Source organism: Rhinopithecus bieti, unplaced genomic scaffold (genome assembly GCF_001698545.2).
Source record: "Rhinopithecus bieti isolate Rb0 unplaced genomic scaffold, ASM169854v2 scaffold_574, whole genome shotgun sequence".
Lineage (NCBI taxonomy): Eukaryota > Metazoa > Chordata > Mammalia > Primates > Cercopithecidae > Rhinopithecus > Rhinopithecus bieti.
In genome coordinates, this window is record NW_016803605.1 from 5,582,256 (window position 1) to 5,593,823 (window position 11,568).

The 11,568-nt window shown below is 46.4% G+C and overlaps 1 protein-coding gene across 1 annotated transcript in view; it reads left to right on the top strand.

The window, feature by feature from the left end:
• Positions 1 to 285: 285 nt before the first annotated feature.
• Positions 286 to 11,568, top strand: part of VPS37B (VPS37B subunit of ESCRT-I) — a 32,662-nt gene continuing 21,379 nt past the window's right edge. The window contains exon 1 of the mRNA XM_017890196.1: positions 286 to 587. Within this exon, the coding sequence (XP_017745685.1) occupies positions 477 to 587 (111 nt within the window). The 5' untranslated portion in view covers positions 286 to 476. The remainder of the gene's footprint in view (positions 588 to 11,568) is intronic.

Here is an 11,568-nt window from a genome sequence, read left to right on the forward strand (position 1 = left end):
TGAATGACGTGGCAGCTCCACAATTCCAAGGAACCAGTGACACTTAAAGTTGTTTCCCCATGAAGTCTCCGTCTTTTGGGTTCCCTGCATCGGGCTGGGCTCACAGGCTGCAGCAACTTCCTTCCCACTGCATGTTTTCCCTGGATCACAGTATCTCTCTTCCTGGAGGAAAAAGGCTCTTATGACCTCATGGCGCACTCTCCTGCGTCGCAGTGACGTCATTAATGCGCTCACGCGTCACAGCCCAATCCTAGGGCCCTTCCTCTCCCTTTAGAAGTTCCTACTGTCCCTGATACATTCCACTTCACGCGAGCCGCGACACTTACGTCACGTCCGCCCGCCCAATGATGACGTCACGACCCAGGGCTGGCGTCACGTGCCCCCCCCCGCGGGGGGGGGGCGGCCCTTGAGGGCGGCGCTTCCGGTCGGCGGAGCCTGGTGACCGGAGGGGTGGCGGCGACGGCCGAGACGCGGGGATGGCGGGCGCTGGGAGCGAAGCCCGGTTCGCCGGGCTGTCGCTGGTGCAGCTCAACGAGCTGCTGGAGGACGAGGGCCAGCTGACGGAGATGGTGCAGAAGATGGAGGAGGTGAGCCGTGCTGAGCTTAAGGCGGTGGCTGTGGGGCCTCGAGCGGGGTTCGCTCCTCGAGCGGTGGCCGGAGGCGGAGGCGACCGCGGCGCCTCCGGTGGTGTTGAGGGACTGGGTTAGAAATGGGGGCGCTTGGGGAGGGGTTCGGGAGCCAGGGAACCGCGACTGGTGCTTAGGCAGGAATAGGGGGCCTGAGAGGGGTTTGAGGGACTGAGGGGACCGAGACTAGGGCGGAGGCGGGAAAAAGGGTCCTGAGAAGGGGCTTGGGGAGCCGATTGGGAGTCCTGAGACAAGATTTTGCGGGGCTGAGGACTTAAGGCTGGGTCTGAAATGGAGATTAGGGAGCCTGGAATGGGAATTTGGGGACTAGAGTGCTATTGTTGGGTCTAGGCGGGAGAGGACGGAATTGGGATCTGAGATTGGTTTGGCAGGAGGAGGGGAGAGTAATAGGGGCTGAGTCGGAGGCGAGGATTGGGGGTGACTGAGGGGAACCAATAGCTAGATCTGGTAGAGGTTGGGGGGTTTCCTTTGAGAGAAAAGGTTGGGGCATCTAGGGGGACTGAGGCAGCTATAGGGGATCAGAGTAGGTTTTGGGGGACTGACTAGCCAAATAGGACTCTTAGGAGAGGATTGAGGGTTCCAAGATGGGTTCGGGTGGCCGAGGGTCTGTAGCTGAGTCTGGGAGGTGGTTCTGAGGGGCTTTAAGGGTTGGGCGAGGGTCCCCAGGGTTTGGAGGCAGGAGTCCATGGTCATACCATAGCCAGGGTAAGGTTTGAAGGTTCCATGTATCTAAGGGGTCCCAAGAGTGCCCCTGGAGTCTGACTTCTTTTGAAGTGGCCCCAGCAGACTTATGGGGGTTCGTGGATGGGCCTAAGGGTGGCTACAGGATACATTTTTCTTTAAGGGTTGCCCCCTCCACCGAGGAAGGGAAGGTGGGAAATTTTTTGTGGCTGGCTTTGTACCACTGTGTCCCACTGTGTCTGAGACTAAGAAAGGTTCCTGGAGCTGTTTCAGGAAGAAGATAAAATGGGGGTTTGGGGCTGGCTGCCAACCCTCACCTCTGAGAGTCAAACCCTGCCCAGCCCCTGGAAGGCATGTGCCAGCTCCTGTTTCTGGTTATCTTCCTTCATACCTTGAGGTGTGGCTTGCTCTGGGGTAGCTGACTTCATCCTTGCAGATTTGCAGTGTGTGCTCCCTTTCTCTCAACCAATTTGGACTCATTCTCGGAAAGTCTGATCTTATGGGTCTGGTTCTCCTCCAGGCAGGTGGGCCCAGGCTAATCCCAGCTCTTCCTGGCCTACCTACCACTCCTTTTTGTCTCTGAAGTCTGAGCCTTCCCACACCTACCGTGCTGAGCCTCTCACCCAGGAGCCGGTGTGGGGGCTTTTGGCTTTCTTTCCGAAGAGGGATTGTTCACCAAGCCAGCCCCCTTAAAAGAGAGCTTGTATGGAGGTTGCACATTCAAAATCCCTGGAAAACCCTCAACAGATCATTGTCCGGAGCTACAGAGAGGCCACTGTAGTAAGATGGTATCAGTCTTTCCATTAATACACCCCTTGTATTCATGGGCTTTGTAACTTGGCACATAATAACGTTGCTCCAAGATGCAATTTACCGCGTTTATGGTCTCCATGTGGCACCTTCCATTTTGGAGAATAATAAGTGACAAAATCCATCTTTCTTAGCTGAATGAGTTTCATGTCTCCAAAGAAAAAAATCTTTGCTTAGTTTCTCTGCTTTTCAGTTGCTGGGAGACCTTTTGTTGATTGTCAGCAGGGTTTTTCTGGTTTAATAATAAAATGATAGGTATATTTTTCTACACTTGATCTTAGCCAAAAGGCCGAGAAGCGATGATAGGTATATTTTTCTAATGTGTAACACTGCCTACAAGTTATTTTGGTATATGTGACTATTCCGTTGCAGTAAGAACTGAGTACTGTAGCTTTTTTTTTTTTTTTTTTTTTTTTTTTTGAGACGGAGTCTCGCTCTGTCGCCCGGGCTGGAGTGCAGTGGCCGGATCTCAGCTCACTGCAAGCTCCGCCTCCCGGGTTCACGCCATTCTCCTGCCTCAGCCTCCCGAGTAGCTGGGACTACAGACGCCCGCCACCTCGCCCGGCTAGTTTTTTGTATTTTTTTGTAGAGATGGGGTTTCACCGTGTTCGCCAGGATGGTCTCGATCTTCTGACCTCGTGATCCGCCCGTCTCAGCCTCCCAAAGTGCTGGGATTACAGGCTTGAGCCACCGCGCCCAGCCGAGTACTGTAGCTTTGTTGGTGGAACGTTAATAGAAATAAATTGCATTTAGTGGAGGGAAGATTGTGGAAAGAATCAAGTTCATTCTGTTCACTTGGAGGCTGTTAGGGACAACCTCACCTGTTTTCTCTACCTCAGAACCTGAAGATCATTTTTTAAAGAGAAAGGTAAATTCATCTGGCAGGATTTTTTTTTTTTTTTTTTTTTTGAGTAAAAGTGACCTTCATACCTGAATACCCAAGAGAAGTATTGAGGCCTGAGTGACTCCACTTAATAAGCCTGCATAATTGACGTTAAATTACTCAGCAGTAGTTTGCTTTTCTGGGTGTAGTGCTTTTAAAACACGGAAACAACTTGAAAACCAAAATATCTTAGCTCACCTAGGGAGGATCACTGTCAATCCTGTTGTCCTGGTCATGTGTGGTGCCTTTCTCAGGGAATGGGTGTAATGTGAACAACCAAAATTTTTGTTCATGGTAGCTTCACTCACCTGGTAATGCTATGCATTGGCTTATGTTAGGGGTGATTGTGAGACACAATAGAAGAAAATATTTTATGAACTGTCCACTGTTGACCAAATGGAACATTTGCGATGGCGTGTTAAAGAACATTCTGGCTTTGGAATCACACACTCCAGACTGGACTTGGCCGCTTCCCAGCTGTGTGATTGCAGGCAAGTCACTTCACCTGCCTGAGTATCTGTTGGAAAAGGATGACGGTAATACCTATTTTATAGAGTTAGTGTGAGGATCAGGTGAGATAGTGCCTGTTAATACTTAACACAGCCCATCAGTAGGGCTCAATAAAAAGTAATTGCAATAATTAATCACTTGTATTAATAGTTCTCTCTTTCTGAAAGATGACTGACATTCATTAATACCAGATCATCCTGAAAGTTACTAGGATCCCATTTCAAGAATGTTGAGTAAATTATGATTTGCAATTAGCCTAAACAACATTTACCTTTTCCTTGTTTTTTTGTGAAAGGAGCTTGCTCTTTTGCTCAGCTGGAGGGCCGTAGTGCAATCTTGGCTCACTATAACCTCCACCTTCTGGGTTCAAGTGATTCTCGTGCCTCAGCCTCTTGCATAGCTGGGCTCACAGGTGTATGCCATCACACCCAGCTAATTTTTGTATTTTTAGTAGAGACAGGGTTCAACCATGTTGGCCAGGCTGGTCTTGAACTTCTGGCCTCAAGTGACCCATCTGCCTAGGCCTCCCAAAGTGCTGGGATTACACGTGTGAACCACCATGCCTGGCCCCTTTTCCTTTTTTTAAAATTAATTTTTTTTAAGAGATAGTTTTACTCTGTTCCCCAGGCTGGAGTACAGTGGCAAGATCATAACTTACTGTAGCTAGAAACTGTTAGGCTGAAGCGATCCCCCTGCCTTGTCCTCCCAAGTAGCTAGAACTACTGATGCACGCTGACACCAGGTGTATTTATTTATTTATTTATTTTGGAGACAGAGTCTCATTCTGTCACCCAGGCTGGAGTGCAGTGGCGTGATCTCAGCTCACTGCAGCCTCTGCCTCCCGGATTCAAGCGATTCTCCTGCCTCAGCCTCCCGAATAGCTGGGATAACAGGCTCCCGCCAGCACTCCCTGCTAAGTTTTTGTATTTTTAGTAGAGACAGGGTTTCAGCATGTTGGCCAGGCTGGTTTTGAACTCCTGACCTCAGGTTATCCGCCCACCTCGTCCTCCCATAGTGCTAGAATTACAGACATGAGCCACTGCACCCCACTGCCACCAGCTAATTTTTTATTTTTGTTTTTTTGTAGAGATGGGGTCTTGTTATGTTGCCTCTTGAATTCCTGGCCCTAAACCATCCTGCTGCCTTGGTTTCCCAAAGTGCTGGGATTACAGGCATGAGCCACCATGCTCATCCAAACATTCACATTTCTGTGGTCAAAATGAGTATGTATTTGAGTAGGTATAGGATGAAATTTAAATAAAACAGACCTTTCACAGAGTAGAATCTCTTAACCTGAACCGAAGGATTTCTTTCTTTTTTTTTTCTAATTGGTGGAAGGAAGTGTTTTAAATTGTAGAGTAAGGCTTCTTTAAGCCTGAGGGGATGTTTTGTGGCGGCTGGAAAATGTGGCTAGGTTTTGAAGGCATTGGCTGTTAGGTTTAAGTGCAGCTGTTCATTAGGCTTCACTTACATTGTTGTAATTGTGGCCTGTGAGTTTCAGTGCAGTTTAAGTAGTGAACATGATTTCGGAGCTACAGTCCTCATTTTCTGGGCTTGTGTGTCAGTTTCTCTCTTCCTGTTCCTCCTGTTCATTATGCAATTCCCTAAATGTAGTATATCCTGCATGATCTTATCCTCTTGCCTGTGCTGCAGGCTGATGTTTCATATGCATGTATTTTATTTTTATTTAAAGTTATTTTTACATGGCAGTGGAATGCGCCTTCATCTGCCCACGTTAACCCCATTGGACTTGCAGGGCACTCCCTTAAAAGGAACTGTCGCTTACGGGATTAGGCAACTAAACCGGACCTCTTGAATCACTTCTTCACTGTGCTTTCTGAGGAAGTGCTGATTGGTTGCTGCTGACTAAAGATTCCACTAACGATTCAAATTGGGGATCTTTGTTCCCATGGCTTGAAAATGCCCATGCCCGTGTGAAAAAATGCTGAGGGTCTGAAAGACAGATTGTTTTGTAGAAAGTAAAGAGCTCTGGTCTGGAAGAAGCTGTTTCCCTAAGGCGTGTTCCGGTGTGATTTGTGTGTGGGGCTGAAAGCTACTGCATGAATCATAATGGCTCATTGAAACGTATTGACCTTGCTTTAAATCCAGGGACGGGCTCCTGAACACTCTGAATCCTGGTGAGACTGTATTTTAGAAGCTAAGATTTGCACTCTGAGTATAATACTACTGGAGTTTTTATCCATGTTGTATAATCATTATGTACGTATAAAGACTTCAACTTTTACGTTTAAATCTTTTCCATGGACCTTTTACGTGAGTAAAAAATTACTGTGCCTAGGAATAGCTACTGAAGTTCAGTTGTATGCCAGTTTATCGGTAAGTGAAGCATCAAGATTTCATGGAAAGCACGGAGCTGAGTTGTGTGACCTTCTTTAAGTGACTTAAACCCTTGCTTCAGTTTCCTCAACTGTAAAGGAAGGATAATATGCCTGCCTTTCAGGGTACTTGTAAGGCTAAATGTCACAACAGAAGTGGTACAGAAGAAGCATTCAGTAGAGGCCAGCTCCCTTTTTTTTAAGATGCAATTTTCAGAATATGTAGACTAGCTTAGATGAAATTTGATCAATTTATTTAGTTGCTCTTGTGCATTTGCTAAAAGTGCAGTGGGGGTGGCATCCCACAGTGGTCGGAGTCAGAACTGGCTTTTGATACCAGCAGTGTGACCTTTTGACGAGTATTTAGTCTTTTTAATTGTAGTTACCTCACTGGAAATTAAGGAGAAAATAACAATAACTTTTTCATAGCATTGTTGGGTAGATTAAATGAAATCAGTATGTAAGCTGCCTAATACCGTACTTAGCACAGAGTGAACACTTGGTAGATAGTTATTGTTAGCTAAAAGGCATGGTCTCCTTGATGCCCAAATGGAAGATTCCATTTCAGTTCCACAGCTATTGCACACTTCCATGTGCAGGACATTGTAAAGGATAGATACACAAGTGGGACATAGTCCCTAGGTTATAATTTGGGAATAAACTAAATACAGAGATGTCTACAATACAAGAGGGAATAGGGAGTTTCAGTTAGATGAAGTGCTCTAGAGGAGGATGGTGGTGATGTTGGTATAATAATGTGAATGTACTCAGTGCCGCTGAACTGTCAATTGTTCTCTTAAAAATGGTTACGATGGAAAATTTTATGCATATTTTACCACAGTTTTTTTTTTTTTAAATAAGAAAAAGGCCAGGCTGGGTGCAGTGGATGTAATCTTAGCACTTTGGAAGGCCGAGGTGGGAAGATTACTTAAGCCCAGTAGTTTGAGACCAATCTGGGCAATATGGCAAAACTCCATCTCTCCAAAAAATAAAAAAATTAGCCAGGCATCATGGCACACACCTGTAGTCCCAGATATTCCAGAGGCTGAGGTGGGAGAATTGCCTGAGCCTGGGAGGTTGAGGCTGTGGTGAGCCATGATCATGCCACTGCACTTTAGCCTGGGTGACAGAGTGAGACTGTAAAAAAAAAAAAAAAAAAAAGCCAGATGTGAATTCTAAATGACATTGAAGTTCAGATGTAAAAGCTCTCTGGCTGCGTTATGTTTCTGATGCAAGAGGCAGACTTTGTTTTCTTTTTTTGTTGTTTTTAACTTACATCCCCACAAAACAAGAGACAGACTTTGATAGGTAGGTAAGCATTAAGAAAATAAATTATTAAATAGGTTAATATCTACCAGAGGGCACAGAGAATAAGGAACATTGTGTACCTGCCACCCAGCTGAGGAAGTAAACACTGCCAACCAGTGGAACCTCCCGCCTCGTGCTCTGCCCTCAGTGTGCTCTTCCCCATGCCCACTGTCGTGAATTAGTTATTTCTCTAAGTAGGTCTTTGATGGACAAAAATGGGGGCTTGGGAGGAAGTGACACAGGCACAGAGGCAGGAAAGCAGGGACGGGTTGTCCGGCGAGCGAGTTCTCGTCTACTTTGGCCAGATGGCACGTACTTGTGTGTAGAGAAATGACAAGAAATAGGGCTGGTGAGGGAGAGTGTCAGGGTGTGCGCCCCGTGGTGGTTAATTTAGGAGGAAACGGGGAGCTTCGTGACCATTTTGGAGCAGAGAAGCAGTCGGGTGAAACTGCTTTTTTTGTGTGTGTGTGAGACGGAGTTTCACTCTTGTTGTCCGGGCTGGAGCGCAATGGCGCAATCTCGGCTCACTGCAACCTCTGCTTCCCGGGTTCAAGCGATTCTCCTGCCTCAGCCTCCCGAGTAGCTGGGATTACAGGCACGCGCCACTACGCCTGGCTCATTTTGTATTTTTAATAGAGACGGGGTTTCTCCACGTTTATCAGGCTGGTCTAGAACTCCTGACCTCAGGTGATCCGCCCATCTTGGCCTCCCAAAGTGCTGGGATTACAGGCGTGAGCCACCACTCCCGGCCTGAAACTGATCTTTAGGAAGGTTAATCTGGCAGCAGAGCGTGAGTTGGCTTGACGTGGCAGGACCAGGTTGGCTTCGGAAATGGAGGTTAGGAAGAAATTAGGATTTGAGCTAGGGCTCTGGGAGAGGTATTCGGACCAGCTGGCCAGACTCCCTTTCTCATGTCCCTTCTCTTGCTGACCTTCCGAAGTGCTTTTCCCACCTCAATCACAAGCACATGGTCCCTTAGCTTCTTTGTATACCTCTCCTGTGGCATTTGACACACATTTTATAAGTCACTTCCCTGTGTCTCCCACTGGCTTGGGTGCTGCATTTTGTCATGTTTGTCTTTTTGTCCTTGGCACTCAGCACAGTGCCTGGCACCCAGGATGTGCCCGGTTAGTGCTGCTGAGTGAGTGGTAATAACCGGGCTTCAAGTGGAAGTGAGTAGGAGATGGGGCTCTGGTGAGCGGGGAGGGGAGGGGCAGTAGGGGTGCAGGAAGGATGGAGTCATTGAGGCCGGGTTAGGCTGAGCATGAGGGATGGGCAGGGCTCTGTCCCGCAGGCAGTTGGAGTGTGGTTCTGGAGCTCAGGGAGAATGCTCTGCTTGGTGATAGAAATTCGAGCCACTCTCCTCCAAGTGCTTGTGGAAATCAAGAAGAATATAAAAGTTTGAAAGACCACTAGGAGCTATTAGTGGGCTGGGAGAAGGAAAGAGGTGCCGTGGAAGGGATTGGAGAAACGGGAGAAACAAGTTGGATGACCTAACATCCTGTTAGAGACTGGCCTGAAGAGGAACCCAGAAGTAGATTGCACTTGTTTGACCCTCACCGGTCGGTTGTATGCAGAGTGGTTGTGCTCTTGAGCTGAGGAAGGCCAGCCTTGTTGCCTGTTTGGCTTCGATTACAGTATTTGTAGCAGAATGTTGCTATTCATGCCAAGTATGCAGTGGGAGGTGATCTAGAGACCGCGTGTAAGCCACTCGTAGGTAATCACTGGCGCTCAGAACATGCCCAGACAAGAGTTCTCGTTGGTTTATTTCCTTCCCCAGCTATGTGAGTTTTCAAATTTCATCATTGGAAATGATGTCTTACCCAGTGATACAAAAGCAGAGGAAGGGTCTTTGTAGAATTTCTTCCAAGCGAAGAATGAAAGTAGAGAGGTGACTTAGCTTAGCTTTGTTGTCTCTAGAATACATTACAGTGTGTCAAGGGAAAGCTTTTCAAAGTATTTGTCATGAATTGTGAGAAACATTGTTCATTACTTTGTCAAAGAGTTTATGTGAAAAGTGGATATTTGAATAATTTGTTATATTTCAAACAGCGTTATAGCTAATGCTTCTTTTAAATCAAACCTTTTATTATATCCAAGGTTAACTAATGGCACCTCGAGGTTATATTTATATCTGCAGCCCAGTGTCTAGGATAGTAGAGGAACATAGTGCTAATTAATGTTTGTCATCAGCGCTGGGTGTGGTGGCTCACACCTGTATATCCAGCTTCTCCGAAGGCTGAGGTGGGAAGATCTCTTGAGCCCCACGAGTTGGAGACCAGCCTGGATGACATAGTGAGATCCTGTCTCTTAAAAAAAAAAAAAAAAAAAAGTGGGCTAAAATGTTTGCCATCAAACAGCAGTTTTCATTAATGTGACCATGACTGAGGTCAGGAAGTTTATTCATGTACCCAGCCTTTGCGGAGCACCAGTGATGTGCCACTTGGGGGATGTGAAACCAGTAAACCACATAGTTTTCATCATTTAGGATCATGCAGGTGTACAGGGTACCCGTGAAACCCAGTAGTGAGGCCAACATGCTGGTGGGGGGGAGATCCAGTAAGCCTTTGGAAGGGGGGGATCAGCAGGGAGTGTTTCCTGGAGAAGATGAATGACTCATAAGTTGTGATTCAGAGAATGAGTTAAGAGTTAGCCAGGTAATGAGGGAGAAGGGCTCCCAGGCATATGGGAGGAACAAAGGCACTTAGGGAAGAAGCTGGGACAGAGGGAGAGTGTGTGTGTGTGCACAGGAATATTACAAGCATTGCTGGAGCGACCAGGGCAGGGCGTAGTGGGGGCTGAGGCCCAAGAGGCAGCCAGGGACCAGATGGCCTCATAAGCCCTGTTAAGGAGCTTGGGCTTGATCCTCTAGGCAGGGAGCCGTTGGAGGATTTAAGCCAGGGAGTGCTGCGGTTGGTCACACTCACTATTTATGTAGATGAATCTGGCAGACAGGGGAAGGATGGATTTGAGGGGATGAGATTAGAAAGCTGGGATATGAGTTAGGAGGCTGAAAGATGGTTGAGAAAAATGATCTTTGGGCAGCTGAGATAACTGACTTCAAGGACACATACTGGACTCGTAGCAGAGCCTGCTGAGTCTTGCTTTGCTCACAGTTCAAATAATTCACTTAGTCATATGGTTTATCTACCAGTGGCAAATGTTAAGACTAGGGAAAAACTAGAAGAGCCAGTAACATCATCAAGAAATAAGTGACAGAAAGAGGAGGCAAAAGTCATAAAAGCTGCACAAAAATTGGAAAGTTAACTGTTGAGGCATCGCGGTTAAGACAGGATTTGGGTTGCTAGGAAACTTTGGGGCAAGTATTTAACCTTCCTAAATGTCAATTTACTCCTCTTTAAAATGGGAGTTAGTAGTACCATCCTTATTGAGTTATTCTGGGGATTAAATCAGATAATGTGTATAAACTGCTTTACACCATGCCTGGCAAGAAAAAGAACCCAGTAAGTGGAAGCTGTTGCTGTGAATACATTGTGTGGCTGTTTGACTAGGGCAGTGTTTCCCTTAGATCTCTAATTTTGTGGATGTGAATTGTATTATAATTACATTAAAAAGAGTTCCATGGTAAATAAATTTGGGAATTAAAGAGGGGTTTGTGTTTTGTTTTTTTTGAGACAGGGTCTCACTCTGTTGCCCAGGCTAGAGTGTGGTGGCATGACCATAGTTCACTACAGCCTCCATCAAATGAGCCTCCTGAGTAACTGGGATTACAGGCGCTTGCCAGTATGCCTGGCTAACTTTTTTGATTTTTGGTGTAGATGAGGTCTTACTATCGTTGCCTAGGCTGGTCTCAAACTCCTGAGCTCAAGCAGTCCTTCTACCTTCTCAAGTGTTGGGATTGTAGGCGTGAGCCAACACACCGGCCAAGAGGGGTTTTATTTTGTTTCTTCTGCTAGAGTGTGTGGTGAAGTTCCAGAGGGGCAGCTTACACAGTATTTCTCATTCACACTCGATTGCAGAGCTCTTAGAAAAGCTCACAGGACTGGGTCCTTGGGGGCACACTTTGGCAGGTGCTTATTTAGGGGAGAAGCATACCCGGCTGCCTCCATAGCCCGAGGGCATTGCTCTCTCAGAGCCAGCACCACAGTGACTTGATATTCATCCTGACAATTCTAGATCCTCAAGGAAAGCTACCTTAGTTCATGTACTCTGTTTAATAAGGCAGGGAAGTATAATAGTATGTTTTATTTCTGATCCCAACTAATCAAACTTTTAAAAATAATATTTTTTACATGTTTATTATAGAAAATTTGGAAAATACAGAAGTCCATAGAGAAGTGTAATCACATCATATCACTACCCAGAGATAAACAGTTAAAGCATTTACGTTTTTTCCTTTGTTGTTTCCTTTTGGGATGATTTTAAGAGTTTT